The 16,970-nt window shown below is 56.2% G+C and overlaps 1 protein-coding gene across 1 annotated transcript in view; it reads right to left on the reverse strand.

The window, feature by feature from the left end:
* The window catches only part of NDOR1 (NADPH dependent diflavin oxidoreductase 1), a 16,324-nt gene extending 179 nt beyond the window's left edge, over positions 1–16,145 (reverse strand). The window contains 13 exon segments of the mRNA XM_010285197.1: positions 3,208–3,306; positions 5,927–6,045; positions 6,682–6,828; positions 7,767–7,881; positions 8,571–8,678; positions 9,019–9,239; positions 12,141–12,262; positions 12,614–12,820; positions 13,340–13,441; positions 14,045–14,143; positions 14,940–15,037; positions 15,468–15,545; positions 16,011–16,145. Coding sequence (XP_010283499.1) covers positions 3,208–3,306; positions 5,927–6,045; positions 6,682–6,828; positions 7,767–7,881; positions 8,571–8,678; positions 9,019–9,239; positions 12,141–12,262; positions 12,614–12,820; positions 13,340–13,441; positions 14,045–14,143; positions 14,940–15,037; positions 15,468–15,545; positions 16,011–16,145 — 1,650 coding nt within the window.
* Positions 16,146–16,970: the final 825 nt, after the last annotated feature.

A 16,970-nucleotide genomic window follows, 5' to 3' on the forward strand; every position in this document is an offset into this window, starting at 1 on the left:
CAATGGAGGGCGAGCAGGAAGACCAGCGGCGTATCTGCAGCCCCAGTGCTCTGGCAAGGCAGCCCATCAGCACGCAGCAGTCCCTGCGGCCGAACCCACCGCCCCCGGCACACAGCACGGGCTGCCGCTGCATCAGGGTGGTGGGAACCTGCCTCACCCTGGCACTGAATAAATGACAGGCTTCGAGAGGCAGCTCGTACCACTCCCTAGCGAGCGGCACCGTTACCCGCACAGGGCTTTTCAGCACCGACATTTGCAGGCGAAGACCTGGCCGCAGTACCCAGTCCCCGGTGAAGGAGCATCAAAGCTCAGTAGCCCTGACCCTGGCCTCTGTATTGCTCCATTTCCCATCACCCTCATTAGAGGGACGTGGGGAATATGCACAAGTCATAATTTATCGGCAGGAGGGCAGGAAACTGTGCTTTCATCTCAGGGGAAACGTTCGATGGAAAACATGTCTGATCCTGAGCTGGGTAAGACAACTGCTGCGAAGGAGCAGCTGCTTCCGGCTGGCCACTGCCTCCTTTCAAGAAATCTGGAATGATTGTTTTGATGGCAACTTTTGTAACCAAAGCCAGTTCAAACCTCGAAATAAGAGAAATGGTGAAGAAAACACAGGTTCCTGTGTAGAAAATAACCGAATAAGATTCAAAACTTCCAAGTGCAATTATTTCTTATGAGAAATAAGAAATTCAGACTTTTTCCTGGAGAGTTTCATTTGATGAACTGACTGTGTGACAAAAAAAATCTAACAAAAAATTTCCCAGGCTTCTCTGATTGGCACGAGCCTCTGGCAATGTCCTTGCTGTTTCCCAAGAACAAGGCAGAATTCTGACTTGTGTTTGAAGCTGATTAACATCCCAAAATACACAGAAAGGAGGTCTTCTTTTTTTGGAAGAGTCGTATTGTTTCTGAGTCAGGCACTGATATGCAAGCGCAAGATAATGTAGCTGGGCTTATGATGGAAAACATGTCAAATATCTATTTTTTGCAGAAAGAGACAGACATTTTCAACCTTTTTGCCCCCAGGCTAGATAAGCCAGGCACAATCTTGAGAAGATAGAGCTCTGGCTCCCCAGATGCTGCCCCAGCCAGCAAGGGCCCAGGAAGGCAGACACACCATGTTACATGGCCCAGGGCCACTGCTCAGGGACACACAGCCCCGGATCCACTCTCCCCATCTTTCTCCTAGTGTGGCTGAAACTGAGAGTACCATTTTTAGGGGGGCAAAAAGGCCATTTTCAGGGTCTCTCACCTGCACCCTCCCATTTGGCACCCCACTGGCAGTTCAGAGTCTGTGGGCCAGGGTGTGGCACTGTGATCCCAGGTGTCATTACATGTGGCACAGGCTATTCAGGAGCGGTGGGCACGTGCCCACTGCAAACAGGACAGTTGCCACTTCTACAAGGAGGACAAAGTTCTCAGATCCCACCTGCCTGATCAGGGCTGAGGGTCACTCCATGTCAGGGATGAAGACCCCAGCGAGATGGATCTCAGAGCAACCACAATGTCCAAAACACCATCCTCATGGCCACTGCAAAATCCTGCAATGGGGAGAGCTGTGCAAGCCTTTCTCTTTCCAAGACACTGACCCTTTTTTGGCAGCCCCCAGGGCGTCTCCATCAACACCAGAAAGCAGCAAAGTGGATGGAAGGAGAGGACAGAGCCATCAGGACACCATGTCCAGTGGTCACCCAACAGCTGCCCAACAGTCTCAGCATTTTGGCTGTGGACAGAGGCACAGCCCCAAGTCCCAGGTGCAGCTTTATGGAGGAAACCAAACCTGAAGCCCAGATCATGAGTAGGAATCACCAGCTTGGGGTAAGGGCCCCAAGAAGCCCTGCAGTGCAGCAAGGCACACCAGACCAGGCAGCAGTGCTGATGCAGCAGCAAGGGAGGGGTGGTGAGCAGCCCTGGCCTCCACTTCCTGGGCAGTAAACAAAAATCTCCTTCTCCCAGGAATGCAGCGAGGCCAGTCTTGCGCTGTGAGGCACCGGGGAAGTTCCTGCTCTCGTGCAGGACAGGCAGGAAAGAGCCTCCTGCAATTGCTCCTCATGTCGACAGCAAGGCACAGGTTTGCACGGTGCTTTCCAGGTCACGGGGTGCACGACAAACACCATCGCCAGCCTCTCGCCAGCTCAAAGAGCCCAAAGCATTTCACAACACTCGCCCCGGGCAGCAGCTGAGCAGCCTCCTCCCTGCCATACAGGCAGCGACAAGGGCAGGCAGGGTAAGGGCTTTGCCCAGGAAAACAGCCACAGAGCTAGGAACGGAGCTGCAGATGCTCTGCATCCAAAGACCAGGCCTCACTTTTGACCAACTGTTTGAGGTTTCCAACCAGCTCAAGGTAACCACATGGTGAAAGGCTGCACTGTCAAAGGAGGCAGGCGCCTCCTCCCTGCCATACAGGCAGCGACAAGGGCAGGCAGGTTAAGGGCTTTGCCCAGGAAAACAGCCACAGAGCTAGGAACGGAGCTGCAGATGCTCTGCATCCAAAGACCAGGCCTCACTTTTGACCAACTGTTTGAGGTTTCCAACCAGCTCAAGGTAACCACATGGTGAAAGGCTGCACTGTCAAAGGAGGCAGGCTGCGGTGCAGTGCGGCTCGTCCCTGCCCTGGGAATGCAGTTCTGGGTATGAAGAGCCAGCCAGAATGTACCAAGGGTCCCGAAAGCTGTTGTTCACAAATTCCAGAACTGGTGAAGCACTGGCATATTGTGCTTTAAAAGCCTCCTGGCCACCCAAGCAGCCACAGGAACTGTACAAGTGTTTTTTCTCTGGTTTCACTGAGCCCCACTGGAGGAGAGGGGTGTGAAGACAGCTCAGGGCTCTCCGATGTGTGATTTGCCATGGGTCAGAGGCCAGGCAGCCCGCTTTCAGGTGACGCCAGTCACGGGTGCTGGCAGTTGGAGGGATGAGCACACGGGGTCGGCTGGAGCACCTTGACCACAGTGCCAGCTCTGCCCCTCCTAACTGGAGCACAGGGTAGGTAAGAAATGTCTTTCTCAGGCCAGGGCTTGCAGAGCAGGATGTACAGACAGAAGGAATGATCTGGTCCTTCTGCGGTGCTCAGTGCAGTGCCCAGAGACCTGCCAGGGTGCAGGGTGCACTCGCTCTGGAGGCTGAGCTGAGGTAAAGCCTCCAGGGAGGTGGAGACGCAGCGATGTGCAGCCCCGCTCCCCCAGTCCCTGCATGGAGACCTCTTACTCACCCAGCAAGGTAGACATGAGCACTCCTGCTGCTCAGCAGCTCCCACACCAGCTTTCGGTTCTCCCGGATGTGGTGCTGAACATAAACCTTCTCCTCCTGCAGGGAAACACAGTACTGAGCCTGCCAGCCCTGGCAGCAGCCCCAGCATGCCTGTCCAGCCCCTGGGGACTGTTCTCAGGGGCTGTTTGCAAGAGCTCAGGGCAGGGCAGCCCCCCAGAGCAGGGGGCACTGGGAGAAGCAGTTGGATCAACTTTCACACAGGGAAGGGGATCCCCACACCTCATGTCAATGCACTAGGATGGGTTGGTGAGAGATGGGTGCAGCAGCAGGAGCTTAACTGGAGGATGTGCCCCAAGTAGTCCCCCCCCAAATCCTTTGGCTGCCCCCTGCCTGCTCCAGCTCTGGTGAACAGCCAGAGCCATAAGCTGGGGAGTTCCTGTGAGGGCTCCCCTCCTGCCCTCTCTCCCAGCATGGGCAGAAGAGGCTCAGTGGCCTCCCTGTGCCAGGGCAGCTGCAGGGCAGAGACCCTTCCCTGCACCCCTGGCTGCCAGTCCCAGCCCTGTCACCTGCTGGAGGCCTGAAACAGCTCAGAAGAGCAGGAAGCTTGGAAAGACAGCCTTGGTCCCACTCCCTGCTCCTCTGCTGTGCTTAGAGACTGGATATGACTGGCTTTTGGCACAGTACAGCCCAACTGAGGAGAGTTCCCAAAGGGTTAATCCACAAGACTTCACGCTTCCAAGCAACTGCCTACAGCTCTGGCTTCTGCCCAAGAGGAACACCATTGCCAACGTGCCTGAATTCACTGCCGCCCCAGACGGCTCCTCCGTGACAAAGGTGACACTGTGATGGAGGCCAGGCCCTCTGCCGCATGTCCCACCAGGCTGGGGTCTGCACAGCGGTGAGCTGAGCCACAGGCACAGCCTCCTCCCTCCTGTCCAGCCCCAAAGGCAACAAGGCTCTTGCTACGTTTCAGGCTCCCTGCATGCTGCAGTTTGGAGGTGTGCGTGGGAGCAACCCCAAGCAGCAACCAGCCCCAGCTGTCAAAAGCTGGTCACCGTGCAGTCAGCAGGTCCCACGTGGCTCCACTGGTTGCATTATACTGGCGAGTCAGGTCACCTCCAGGCACAGCTCCACTGCTCAATCTGGCCGCCGGCAACGCAGGAGGTAAGCAAGCCCATTGCAAGCACTGACACAGCCAGACAGTAGCTCAGCTTCAGCATCATTAACATTAAGCAGCTAAGTGCTGACAGAGGCTCTGCTGACGAGGCTGGGGCTCCAAGTGGGTCGTTTAAGGACCTGCAGCTACCTAGAGACCAGAGTACCCCAGTGACAAACACAGGTCACGACATCTCAGCTAAACACCAGGGCATCCTGCTGAGAATTAGCAACAGCCGCATTAGGCTGGGATCAATCAGTCTGGACCACGGAGCAGATGTGATGCAAGAGAAGGTCAAAGGGGACCTTACAGAGAGAAGAGGGAAATCCTGCTCAGCTATGGAAATCCTGCCAAGCTCTTCGAAAACAAACTTTTTGATGAGTTAACAGCTGTGGAACCTCTTAGAGCCACAGGTACAATGGCCCAATGTGGCACATCTTACCTGGCTGTGCTCTCGCTTGCCTCCCTGTGTGGCACTACAAGGCCTTGGTGGCAGAAAACCATGACAAACTGCTTTACCCCACAGAGATGGCAAAGCAGGGAGGCTGGGAGGCACACTCCAATGCGAGTCCTGTCCCTCTAGAGTCTGCAAGGGCAGGAGGAGGGGCTGGGGCTGCTCTCCAGATTTGTGGAACGGCAGGTCCCCCCTTCACTGTGTGAGCCACCAGAAAAATGGCAGGCTGGTCATCCAGCAAACCTCTGCAGTGCTGCTCCTGTTCATCAAAGAATTGGAAAGCCTTCACAGAGGCATTCAACTCATGCCTTACAAGTGACTGGATAAAAGATGCTGGCTTCATGTCAATGCATGCACACAGCCAGGAGAAAAAGACTGGTGCAGCTGAGCTACGTAGAAATACCCATTCTCACTGACCCTTTTTAATCAGATCTCTGTTTCAAAAGCAGACTGAGCTTTCAGTGCCATCAAGGGACAGAGCAAGGCAGTTAAACAGAGTCCCAGCTCACGGGATACTCTCTGGCAACGTAAAAAGCCCTGCAGCTCAGAGAGGGGCTGAGAGCTGCACACCAAAGACACTGCCTGGGAAATAAGGGAGCAAAGCGAGGGCTGAGTTGTGGTGGTGCTTGTACCTCTGGGGAGCTTTCTCCTGCACGGCTGAGGCTCAGGGGAAGCCGTCATGGAGGCCAAGCTCCTCAGCTTCAGCCAGCTATCAGAGGGATATGGTGGGGAGGGTGGCACTCAACCAAGAAAGGTTGTTGCCTGGTGACCCCCCTGAGGGGCTTGGAAGCCTTTTATCACTCACGTGGTCCAGCCAAACAAAGCTGGCTAACGCCTTATCTTCTCTGGCGTTTGCCAGCTCCGTCCCAGCAACCTTTCTAGCTCAACGCAGCCAGACACGTCCTGGCTGGGCAGTGGCACTGCAGTGCTGGTGGGGATCCCGGCCAGCACCAAGGGGGTGTGGGGGACTGAGGTGACAGTCCATGACACACCACCAGGCCCTTCGCAGGCCATGCCAACAAGTACAGGGGCCAGAAACACCGTCAGCATCCCTTCAGTGCTGCCTGAGATGCTTCTGTATCCACCCTCCTCCTCTGGGAACTAACCTGGTCCCTGGAGAAGGCCGTGAAGAGAGTCAGGAAGCCCTTTGTCACCAGCTCTTCCCACTCCGCCTGGCAGTAGAAGTCCTTCGATTTCTGGCGGCAGCCGAAGAACAGGCAGTTCCCTGCAGAGAACAGACCACAAGGGCTGTGCTTGGTTAACTGAACACCCTGCAAGTTCTGGGGACTGGTGGTGCCCACGGGACCTGTGGCAGAGCCCCAAGGCTCTCACCTCTCTGCTGCCTCTGACTGGCAGGCCCCGAAAGCCATATGAGCACAAAACCAAGTGACCTGTGGCAACCAGAGGCCCTTGTGTGCTGGAAAAGCAAGAGATGGGGACCAGGTAGGGCAAGAAGAGCCCCCCAGGGCTGCCTGTTCCCCCCACCCGGCTTCCTGGTGAGACCCACCGCTGAGCTGGGGGAATGAGGATGGGACAAGGGTGGAGGCACAACTCCCTGTGCAGCAGAGGATGAGCTCAGTAACCCATCTCCACTCAGAGAGAGCCAAGAAAGAGCCTCTGCAGAGCCCTACCCTGACCCAAGGAGCAGCCTTGCACCACAGCCTGTTGCAGCCACACAGGCTGCACACACCAGGCTCCGGTCCTCACCTGCCCCAGAGCCCAGCTTGCTCCCACTCAAAACACAGCAAAGCCTGGGCCTGTCCAAACCCTCAGGAGCCCCCAGTCCCTCCTTCCCATATGCTGAACACAGGGCTGTCTGCAGCAAAGGGCATCGCCAGTCCCTCGAAGGACCATCCCTCACCTCTACGTCCTTGTGCCACCCGCTCCTGTATGGCTGCTCGGAAAGGTGCCACTCCTGTGCCAGGGCCAATCATGATCACGGGGGTGTCAGGGTCAGCTGGGAACTTCATTCCTCCTTTCTTCACCCAAAGAGGCACCCGGACATCACCTGCAAAACAAACAGACTGACTAGCATCACCCTACCCCCACTGTACCTGTGACACCCTGCAGCTCTTCCAGGATGCTCCGAAGATATGGATAGCACCTGGCTTACCACCACCCGGCACCAAGGCACACTATGTGTGTATGAAAAGCACTTCAGCTGTCTCAGCACTGTCTCTGCAAGCACCTGAGTGAACCCTCACAGCACACAGGCTGTGGGATAGCCTTCTCCTCACACAGCTGGTGCCAGGGAAGACAGCGATGGAGGCAAGCAGAGATCTCAACCTGGCTGTTGAGTAAGAGCGGGCCAACTTGCCTCCTCGGGGAGCCAGAGGAGGGGTGAAGATCCCCATCTAGGTACTCTGAGAAGACCCAATCTTGCCCTGGAGTCATACAGAGCAATTATCTACCACCCTGCAGCAGGGAGACCCTGTGAGCTTGACATATCTGCTTGGCGACCCAGCTGGAGGGGTTTTGTGGTTACAGCAGATAAGCAGCACACACTGGCTTTGCAGGACAGGATGGATGCACTCAAAAGAAGGACTATCCTTCCCAGAGCTGGTGCTATGGGGCTGGAGGTGTCCAGCAGTCAGAGCACTACCTGCTCCAGGAGCAGCTTACTGTGGGACAGCAGGGCATGCTGGCGCTAGAAGCAGGAGGATCGAGCTGCTGGGAGAAAACCAGGAGCTTGGGTGCTCTGGGCAAGCTGGAGGAGCATGCCATGCTCTGAAGAGGATGGAAGCGGCAAGGAAGGATGGCTGTTGTGAGTTCAGCCGGTCCTGCCATGCCAGTGTGCTCCAGCTCCCCATGGAGGTGGTGCTCCATCCAGGGTCCAAGCACCTCCAGCACACGGCCAACACACACACAGTTCCACCATGGTCCCATGGGATCAGCTCTGTGTGCTGTGGCAAGCACACAGTGTTCTTACAAAGTCCAAGCAATCACCTTGCTCTGGATTGAGAGAAGCCAACCAGGTAGAGCAGAGACCACGGCGTGGTTTGCTGAGCCGAGTCTTGTACCGCACTACTGCCATGAGGATCTGGATCCGGTGAGGGTGAACCTGTGTCCAGACAGGAGCCATGAGAAATGAGACGAGCCCAGTGCCTCCTCCAGGGACAAAGTCTGTGCCCCTGTCCTGCCAGGACATCTGCCACACTCATCCTAGCCTGAAACTGCCAGTCAGACATACAAATGGAGCACACCCTTGCCCAAAACTTTTCCAAAAGGGAAGGGAGTTTTCCCAGAGAAGCATTGCTGTGGGAATGCTCTGCACAGCTGGCAACAGCAACAGACACTGTCCAACCCAAGAGGCACCCATGGAGGACAAATGCCACCACACATGGACTCGTGTCTGCCAAACCACCTGGGGCCAGGTCCCACTGCCACCTCCTGGCAGCAGCAAGAAGCAGCACTCCCCCTTCCCAAGGCCAGACCACCGAGGACACTCCCAGCCTCATCCCACCACTCTCCATGACAAGGACACCAGACCTCTGCAGTGCACCGGGCCAGCCCTGGCACTTGTAGGGCTGCAGGAGGGCAAGCGCCCTAATCCAGAGGCTGGCAGAGCCCTGGGGTTTACATCCAGCATGTCAGGCTGCCGCAGGCTCACAGTGGAGCAGGGGTTTGCGTGGGCTATGGGTGTTCAGAGGGTCCAGGACTACAGCCTGAATGTCTGTGGTGAGCATGGCACCAGTGGTCAGACCCTCAGCTCAGAGTCCAACACGAGGCCAAGAAGGGCTGAGCTCCTACCAGCAAGGAGGAGGCGATTGAGAAAGCGCGGGGTCTGATGCGAGGGATGAGATCCAGCAGGTATTCCGGTGGAATTGCACACGTGGTGTGAGGGAAATCCCAGAGGGCCTGCAAAGCCAAGAGAAGATGAGACCCCCATGCACCCCAGAAGGCAGCCTGCCTGTTTCTCAGGGCAGCACTGGCTCTCCAACACTGCTGTGACACGCTGCCCTTGACCAAAGGCACCAACTGCCCTGTTCCACTGCCCTCCCCCAGAGCTGCAGCACAGGACCCAGCACAGAGCCCAGAAGGATGTGAAGTAGGTCTTAACCACCAGTGAAAATCCAAGGACACTTCAGAAAATGGGTGAAGTAGATTAAATTCCCCAGCCAAGAAATTATCTGTCTGAGTGCGTTATGCCATGGCACAGCTCTCACGGAGTGGATTTGCCATGCTCCCCCAGCCCTACCTCGAGAATGGTCCTGCGGGGCCGGTTGCAGTAGCTGTACAGCTCTTCCTGGCCCTGCGCAGAGCTGAACTCCTGCAACTTCTCCCGCTCCAGCTCGTTCGTAGAGAAGTAGGACAAGAGCTCAAAGAAGGAGCGCCGTGGCACACAGGAGATGTCCAGGTAGTGAGTGACCAGGTGCCGGATGGTGCAGGGCTGCGGCAACAGGGCAGGGAGGCATGTTCCTGCAAGGCAAGGCAGTGGGGAGAGCTCAGAACCAGCACCAGGGCAGGACACCCAAGCACTGCCTGCCTGTTGCCCCTACAGCTCTGGCACTGTCCAGGCACCCAAACAAGGGTAGCCCTGCTGCCTGCAGGCACCCACACATTGCATGAACATCTAGTCAACTTTAGCTACTGCCATCACTGCTTCCCCCCACGAGCCCCCACTCCCTCCTGCTCTCCCCAGCTTGCTTTTAAAGCCCACAGGTTTGCAACAGAGAAAGTCAGTGGTGTTGAGCTGTCACTTTATGCAAGTGCTTTAGGACAATGCCTTATCAATACAGGTCCCACCTTGCCTGCACACACTGCAGCAGAAATAACCAGCAGTGTCATATGTGTCAGGCCTGTCCTTGTCTCCTGCCTCTCTCCCAAGGGAGTGAGGAGCAGCCTGAACTTCCCTTGGGTTTACCTGCCAGGCAAAAATCTCAGCACTCAGACAGGCATGAGAGATGGAGGGGGAATGGGGACTCACAGGAGAGGAGCAAAAACTCTCCCAGTACCATGCAGACTGCAGAGCCACCAAGGGCTCCAAGGGGCCTCCAAGGGGTTTCGCTAATTGTTGGTGCCAGTTTGTGGCTGCAAAAGCACCTGCAGTAGGTCCCTGGGGCACAGGCAGAGTGGGAAAACATGCACATCCCGGGCAAGGAGGCACGGCATGGATGGGGCAGCAGTATGAGAAACCTGACTTGGTTCTTGGGCTCGGGAGGCTGCAGGATCATCCACGCTCTGGGCTGGGAGCTGCAAATACATAAGGTGGTGATGCAGCCTGGACACTGCTGGGTTCCTCCCACGCATCGCACCAAATCCACACAGGGTGTGCATGCGCAGAGCACTGGGAGAGAAGGAGAGCCCCCGTGCCACAAGACAGGCAGATATCCTGTATCCTGAACTTGGCAAGGGATGCAAAGAATAATAAGAAGGGCTTTGGCACGTACATCAGCCAGAAAAGGAAGGTCAAAGAAAGCGTACCCGCCTTGGTGAGCAAGACTGGCAAACTGGCAACAATGGATGAGGAGAAGGCTGGGGTACTCAATGGCTTCTTTGCCTTAGTCTCCACTGGCAGTCTTCACTTCTCTTCCCACACCTCTCGAGGGGATGGTCTGCAAGATGGGGACTGGAAGAGCAAAGTCCCTCCCACTGTTAGAGAAGATCAGGTTCGAGACCACCTGAGGAACCTGAACATACTCAAGTCTATGGGACCTGACGAGATGCATCCCAGAGTCCTGAGGGAATTGGCTGATGCAGTTGCCAAGTCCCTCTCCGTGACATTTGGAAAGTCCTGGCAGTCAGGTGACGTCCCTGGAAACTAGAAAAAGGGAAACACTGCACCCATTTTTAAAAAGGGTAACAAGGAGGACCCTGGGAACCACCAACCTGTCAGCCTCACCTCTGTGCCTGGGAAGATCATGGAGCAGATCCTCCTAGAAGCTCTGCTAAGGCACATAGAGGGCAGGGAGGTGAATGGAGAGAGCCAGCATGGCTTCACCACCTGACCAACCTAGTGGCCTTCTATGATGGGGTGACCACATCAGTGGACAAGGGAAGAGCTACCAATATCATCTATCTGGACTTCTGTAATGCCTCTGACACCATTCTTGACAACATCCTTCTCTCTAAATTGGAGAGATACAGATTTGATGGGTAGACTATTCAGTGGATGAGGAATTGATTGGTTGGTTGCACCCAGAGGGTAGTGGTCAATGGCTCAATGTCCAGACGGAGACAGGTGATGAGCAGTGTCCCTCAGGGGTCCGTACTGGGACCAGTACTGTTTAATGTCTTCATCAATGACATAGTCAGTAGGATCTAGTGCACTCTCAGCAAGTTTGCAGATGACACTGAGCTGAGTGGTGCAGTTGACAGACCTGAGGGACGGGACGTCATCCAGAGGGACCTGGACAAGCTCGAGGAATGGGCCCATGTGAACCTCATGAGGTTTAACAAGGCCAAGTGCAGGGTCCTGCAGCTGGGTCGGGGCAAACCCCGCTATCAACACAGGCTGGGGGATGAAGGGATGGAGAGCAGCCCTGCCGAGAAGGACTTGGGGGCACTGGTGGGTGAAAAGCTGGACATGAGCTGGCAATGTACCCTCGCAGCCCAGAACGCCAACCGTGTCCTGGGCTGCACCCAAAGCCACGTGGCCAGCAGGGCAAGGGAGGGGATTCTGCCCCTCTGACCCGCTCTGGGAAGACCCCCCTGCAGGGCTGCATCCAGCTCTGGAGCTCTCAGCACAGGAGAGACATGGACCTGCTGGAGCGGGGCCAGAGGAGGCCCCAGCAACGCTCCAAGGGCTGGAACAGCTCTGCTGGGAGGACAGGCTGGGAGAGCTGGGGGGGCTGAGCCTGGGGCAGAGAAGGGTCCCGGGAGGCCGAGAGAAGGCTCCGGGGAGACCTTATTGCAGCCTGCCAGGGCTTAAAGAGGTCTTAGAAGACAGATGGGGACAGACTTTTTAGACTTTTTTAGCCTGTTGCAATAAGACAAGAGGTAAGGGTTTTAAACTGAAAGAAGGCAGATTTAGACTAGATCTGAGGAAGAAACGTTTCACCATAAGGGTGGTGAAACCCTGGCCCAGGTTGCCCAGAGAGGTGGTAGATGCCCCATCCCTGGGAACATTCCAGGTCAGGCTGGACGGGGCTCTGCGCAACCTGATCTAGTTGAAGATGTCCCTGCTCACTGCAGAGCGGTTGGACTAGGTGACCTTTAAAGGTCTCTTTCAACCCAAAGATTCTATGGATCCATCAGCTACTCCCAACTCCCTTCTTACTGTGCCTAAAGCAAAGGAAAAGCAGAGCTCCAGGCTGGGCCAGAGCTCAGGGAACTGCCCCATCCCGGAAGGGAGGGAAAGGAGCAGCAGGCAGGACCTACCAGGCTCCGTGGGCTTCAGCACAAAGCGTCTGTCTGGATCCAGGCGCAGGAGCTGGCAGAACTGCTGCACGTCTTCAGGGCAGTTCTGGGGCTGGATCATCACCACGTCTCCCGCCCTGAACCTGCGGATGCAGCGGGACCTGCCGAGGTCAGCCATGGGGCAGGCCCACAGGCACAGCACCACCAGCCTGACCAGCATCCGCACCAGGGGAGAGGCCACAACTCAGTCAAATTTCCAGTGTCACTAACATTATGCTCCCTAACCTGACAAGGCACAGACAGCTGGACCACAGGCAGGACCCACACTGCCATACGCCCCTGACTTTGTCATGGAGGCGTAAGGTGCAGCAGGGACCACATCCATGAGGCTGCAGCCTCAGATATTACTGAAGAAGGAGAGTTGAAGAGGAAGGCAGGCTATGGGACACCAGATCCCACACAGAAAAACTTGAGGGAATCAGGAAAATGCTCACGTGATCCCTGAGCCTGTGACATCGAACTCGATGAGCCGGACATCCTGGAAATGGGATTCTGCTGTGACCCGCTGATTGGACACCATCTGGGCAGCGAAGGGATGCAGCTCAGAGGGAATACCCCTGGGTGCTGTTGGCTGGAGCAGGCCACCATCAAGGTGCAGGGAGTCCTCAGCCAGGTAGTGCAGGGTATATTTTGGGGGCAGGCTGTGGGGAGGAGAGCAATGCAGTGTGGTTACTTCCATGTCACAGCTCCTCTGCTGCCATAGCACTAGAGGCTGGAGGCAGGCAGAGGCCTGAAGTCTCCAGTCTCCTACTGTATTCACCACGCATAATCCCTGTCCGCTGGAGCTGGCCTGTGGTAACGGAACGCAATGCAGACTGCCAGGAGAAGGAGATCCCAAAGGCTCCAGAGCAGGCAGAGGGAGGCTAGCTAGGCACACATGGTCAGCACGTCTGCCAAGGGCAGAGGCACATCAGGACAGCAAGATGGACAGAACCCTGCCAGGGCAGCTGACACACACACCCAGGGGACAAGAGACATCCCATCCAGAGAGAGATGGGCCACCCATGGCCAAAGTCCAAGGGGTACTTGGGACACCAGAAGCTGTGCGGGGAGGCTTCCTGATCAAAGCAGGGCATATCTTTACCCCGGAGAACAGCCAAAGCAGCATGGCATTTCACACCAGCCAGCTCCAGCCGTCCCTGCCTACCCTCTGCACTCACCGTACATCTGGACTGATGATCTCAAGGCCAGGAGGGAGAGGATACAAGGCGAGGATCTTGTCCCATAAGGCCAGGAGCCATGGATCAACCACTGCATCTGGCCTGCAAGTGGGAAATTCAGGCTACAGCAGAGCAGCAGCATCTATCCAGACTCAAGCGCTGCTACCCCTGCACCCAGACAACATTGGGCCACCCCTGGGAAACCACTTCTGCTCCCTTTTCACTGCACAGTCGCTCCATGCTGTTCTCTTCCAGCTTCAGTCTGGGAACACATCTCAGCCACGCTAAGCACTCACTCACTCTCTGGGACCCAACCAGTGATATCTGAACAGAACCACCAGCCCCCCGAGCACAACTAGTGGCATTCACTGACCCCACAAGCCACACACAGCCTCTACCCCATGCAAGAACAGCAGAACAGCTCAGGCTGCTGTAGTGCCTGCAGGTATATGGCTGTGTGACACAGCTGCCCCCGGTCTGAACAGGGCTGGGGCAGAGCCAGGAGATGCTGGCACACACTGGGGGTCGTGGGACACCCTGGAGAAGCAAGTGACCCAGGTCTTGGCACAGAAGAGTTATGAGCAGAGATCAGCACATTCACATAGCAGCAGGAGGCTGCTGGCCACGTCAGCCCTGCCATCAGCCCAAGGATAAAATTGTAGTGCACCCCAGGGCTCCACCCGCCCCCCTCCACTGAGCTCTTACCCCAAGTCATGCTGGTCATCTCCCAGTGCCACCGGCAGCAGAGGGTTGCCCCCAAGCTGTAGCACCCGTTTGTGAAGCTTCTTCGCAACAAAATTAAACCTGAGCAAGAAAAATAACTGCAGCTGCAGAGGACAGGGCTCCTCCAGCAGGACAGCAGGCACTGGCTGCATGAGCCAGCACATGCTGCCAGGGCTACGCTAGAGCAGCACAGAAGCAGTGCAGCCAGAGCCAGCACATACGATCTGGCCCTGCGCCCTGCTCAGCCCACACCTCCATCCCAAGGCAGCTCAGAGAAGCAGCTGGCTGCCACTTGCTGGGCCACACAGGCTGTGCCCATCTTCCCAGAAGGGACTTGTGGAGATCAAGCTTCCCTTCAGGGCAGCGAAACACTTCCTTCCCTCTAGCCCCTCACTGCCCCACAAAGCTCAGGCACACTCCCATCCCTCCTACTACAACTCTTTTGAGCACATGGGAACAATCTTTTGGGAGAGAACTGGGACCAATGGGGCTGGCTGCTACCTAAAACTCTGTGTTTCATGTCTCCTGTCAGCTTGGACCACTGAAATTGCTGTGGCACAGGATTTCCCACAATTCAGACAGAGAAGCACATGGCCGTAATAGCCGATTGAAACACGGTGCAGCAAAGAATTTGCTTGAAGAGGCTGGGAAGAAAGAAATGGGCAGAAGGCCAGTTCCTGAGGATTAGGAGGGACATGGGCTGGTAGGGCAAGGACTTTTAAGGCTGGTGGGAATTATGTTTCATCTGAGCTGCTGCTCTAGAGTCAGGCTCTGTCTCCCCTTGCCCCTTCGTTCTCCAGCCACTCTGGTCTCACCTGCAGCCACAGCTGCGAGGAGTGGCTGTCGTGGCCAGGCAAGGAGCTGCAGAACTACTTACTTGGGATAAGAGGAGTCACCAAGGCCCAGCACAGCATAGTCCAGCTGGCAGAGAGAACCAGGCGGCAGGTTCTTCCGGAACAGAAACCGCCAGAACATCTGTGAGGGACACAGCCAGGGAGTCACACTGCTGCCAAGGAAGTCTCCCCTGCCTGCCTGTTCCTAGCTCCCCGCCTGCCCACGCACGGGGTCCCTCCTGCCTTCTGCTGAGTCACAACAGAGTGGGGAGCATGGCCTTCTGCAGAGGTAACCCCTGAAAGTAGCCACCCCTGCTACATGCCAGGAGGATGATGCTCTCTGAGCCCTCCACAAACCCGTGCCTCTTGTAATGGCGGGGCCCCTCTCAGCTGTTAAGCTGCTGAAACCTCACCAGCTCCCTGCCCGTGTCCCATCAGTAACACAAGATGTGACTGGTGCTGCTCCCAAGCTCCCCCCTCCAAAAATAACCATTGCTCTAGTTGCTTCAAGAGAGAAATCCAAGTCACTGGACGAGAAATATAAAAGCAACATGGACAGGAATACGTCCTACCTTCATGTTGTCAGGTGGGTCACCCTGACCAGTGGTTGCACACACAAATACCACCAACAGCTCATTGATGAGGTTGGCCTGTGGGCACAAACATGGAAAGGCACATCCAGGTCAGCAGCCTACGAACACGTGTCCTGGCTGTCCTGACATGGCTGCTAACATCACATCGAGTTCATGGACAGACCACACTCAGAATAACACCCGCGGCCCTATGTGGCACAACCTCCTCTACAGGCACTTGCAGCAGCATCTGCTGCCCACACGCTGCCTGCTGTATCAGCTCCTTGGTGCTCCTCGCCTTGCAGGGTACGGCTGAGCATCTGTCATCTAAAACAAGCTCTATCCCAAGAGTCATCACTCAGTTTTCACACGTTTTCAGCTGAGTTAAGCACAAGCTGCCCTCAGGAAGGGCACAGAGCCAGGGTCTGGTGAAATACAGCAGGTCACAGCAAGGGTGAAGGATGCCTGAATGCCAAAAATGGGGTTGGTGGAAATGCAACAAGACCAGAAGTGCCTAGAGCTCCCCTCTGCGTCACCACTCACCACATCACAGCTGTCTAGCGCCTCCACTTTGCAGTGGAAGTGCCGTCGCTTGGCTTCTCTGGCAATTCTCTCGGCTGTGTCTTGAGCTGTCCCAGTTTGGCTGCCAAAAAGAACAAGGAGTTTCCGTTCCGCCATCTGCAAGAGACAAATCCGGAGAAATCACCAGGAGGCGAAGGGAGCTGAGAGGAGTCAGAGCCGGACCTGCTCTGGGCTGGGTGTCACACTGACACCCACCAGGGTTCAAAGGAGTGCCGGTGTCTGCGGGTTCAGGTAACATTCATGGGGCTGACACTGCAAACAGCAAGCACAGGGATGGTTGAATAGTTCAGAGGCAGCAGTGGGACTCAAGGCTCCCAGGCTCTTTCCACCCTTGCGCAGTGCTGAGGGACACCCCCTTCGTTGCAGCGCCCCGGTCTGCAGGAGCAGCAGTGACACTACCATGTCACACTACCATGCACCTTGTCCCCACTGCCAGGACAAAGGGAGGGGGCTGGCTTGGGGGTCTCAAATCCACATTCAGGCTCATTTCAACTGTCAACCACAAGCTCAGTGCACCCCTGGGATCGGCTGTTCCCCACTTCTAGTTTTAACATATCTGTCTGCCCTGCAAATCCCCACGCAGGGCGGCCTGGGGAAGAGCCTGGAAACTCAGTGACAGAGAAGAGCGTGACCAGACACACACCGCTCTCAGCGGGGCCCTCTCAAGCAGCAAGGGCCCTCTGTATTACCAGCAGCCGCAGCCCGCCGGGAATCCAACCCCGAGAGATGCCTGAGCTGCAAACCACCAGGGCCCCCCTGTATTCCCAGCAGCCGCAGCCCGCCGGGAATCCAACCCCGAGAGATGCCTGAGCTGCAAACCACCCGTGTCCCCGTGGGCAGCGTGGGCTACTTCCAGGATAGCTAAAAAACATCCAGATTAACAAAAAAAATCCTAAGGAGGGAACATTACTGGCCTCGCTA

This window comes from Phaethon lepturus, unplaced genomic scaffold (genome assembly GCF_000687285.1).
Source record: "Phaethon lepturus isolate BGI_N335 unplaced genomic scaffold, ASM68728v1 scaffold33520, whole genome shotgun sequence".
Classification (NCBI taxonomy): Eukaryota; Metazoa; Chordata; class Aves; order Phaethontiformes; family Phaethontidae; genus Phaethon; species Phaethon lepturus.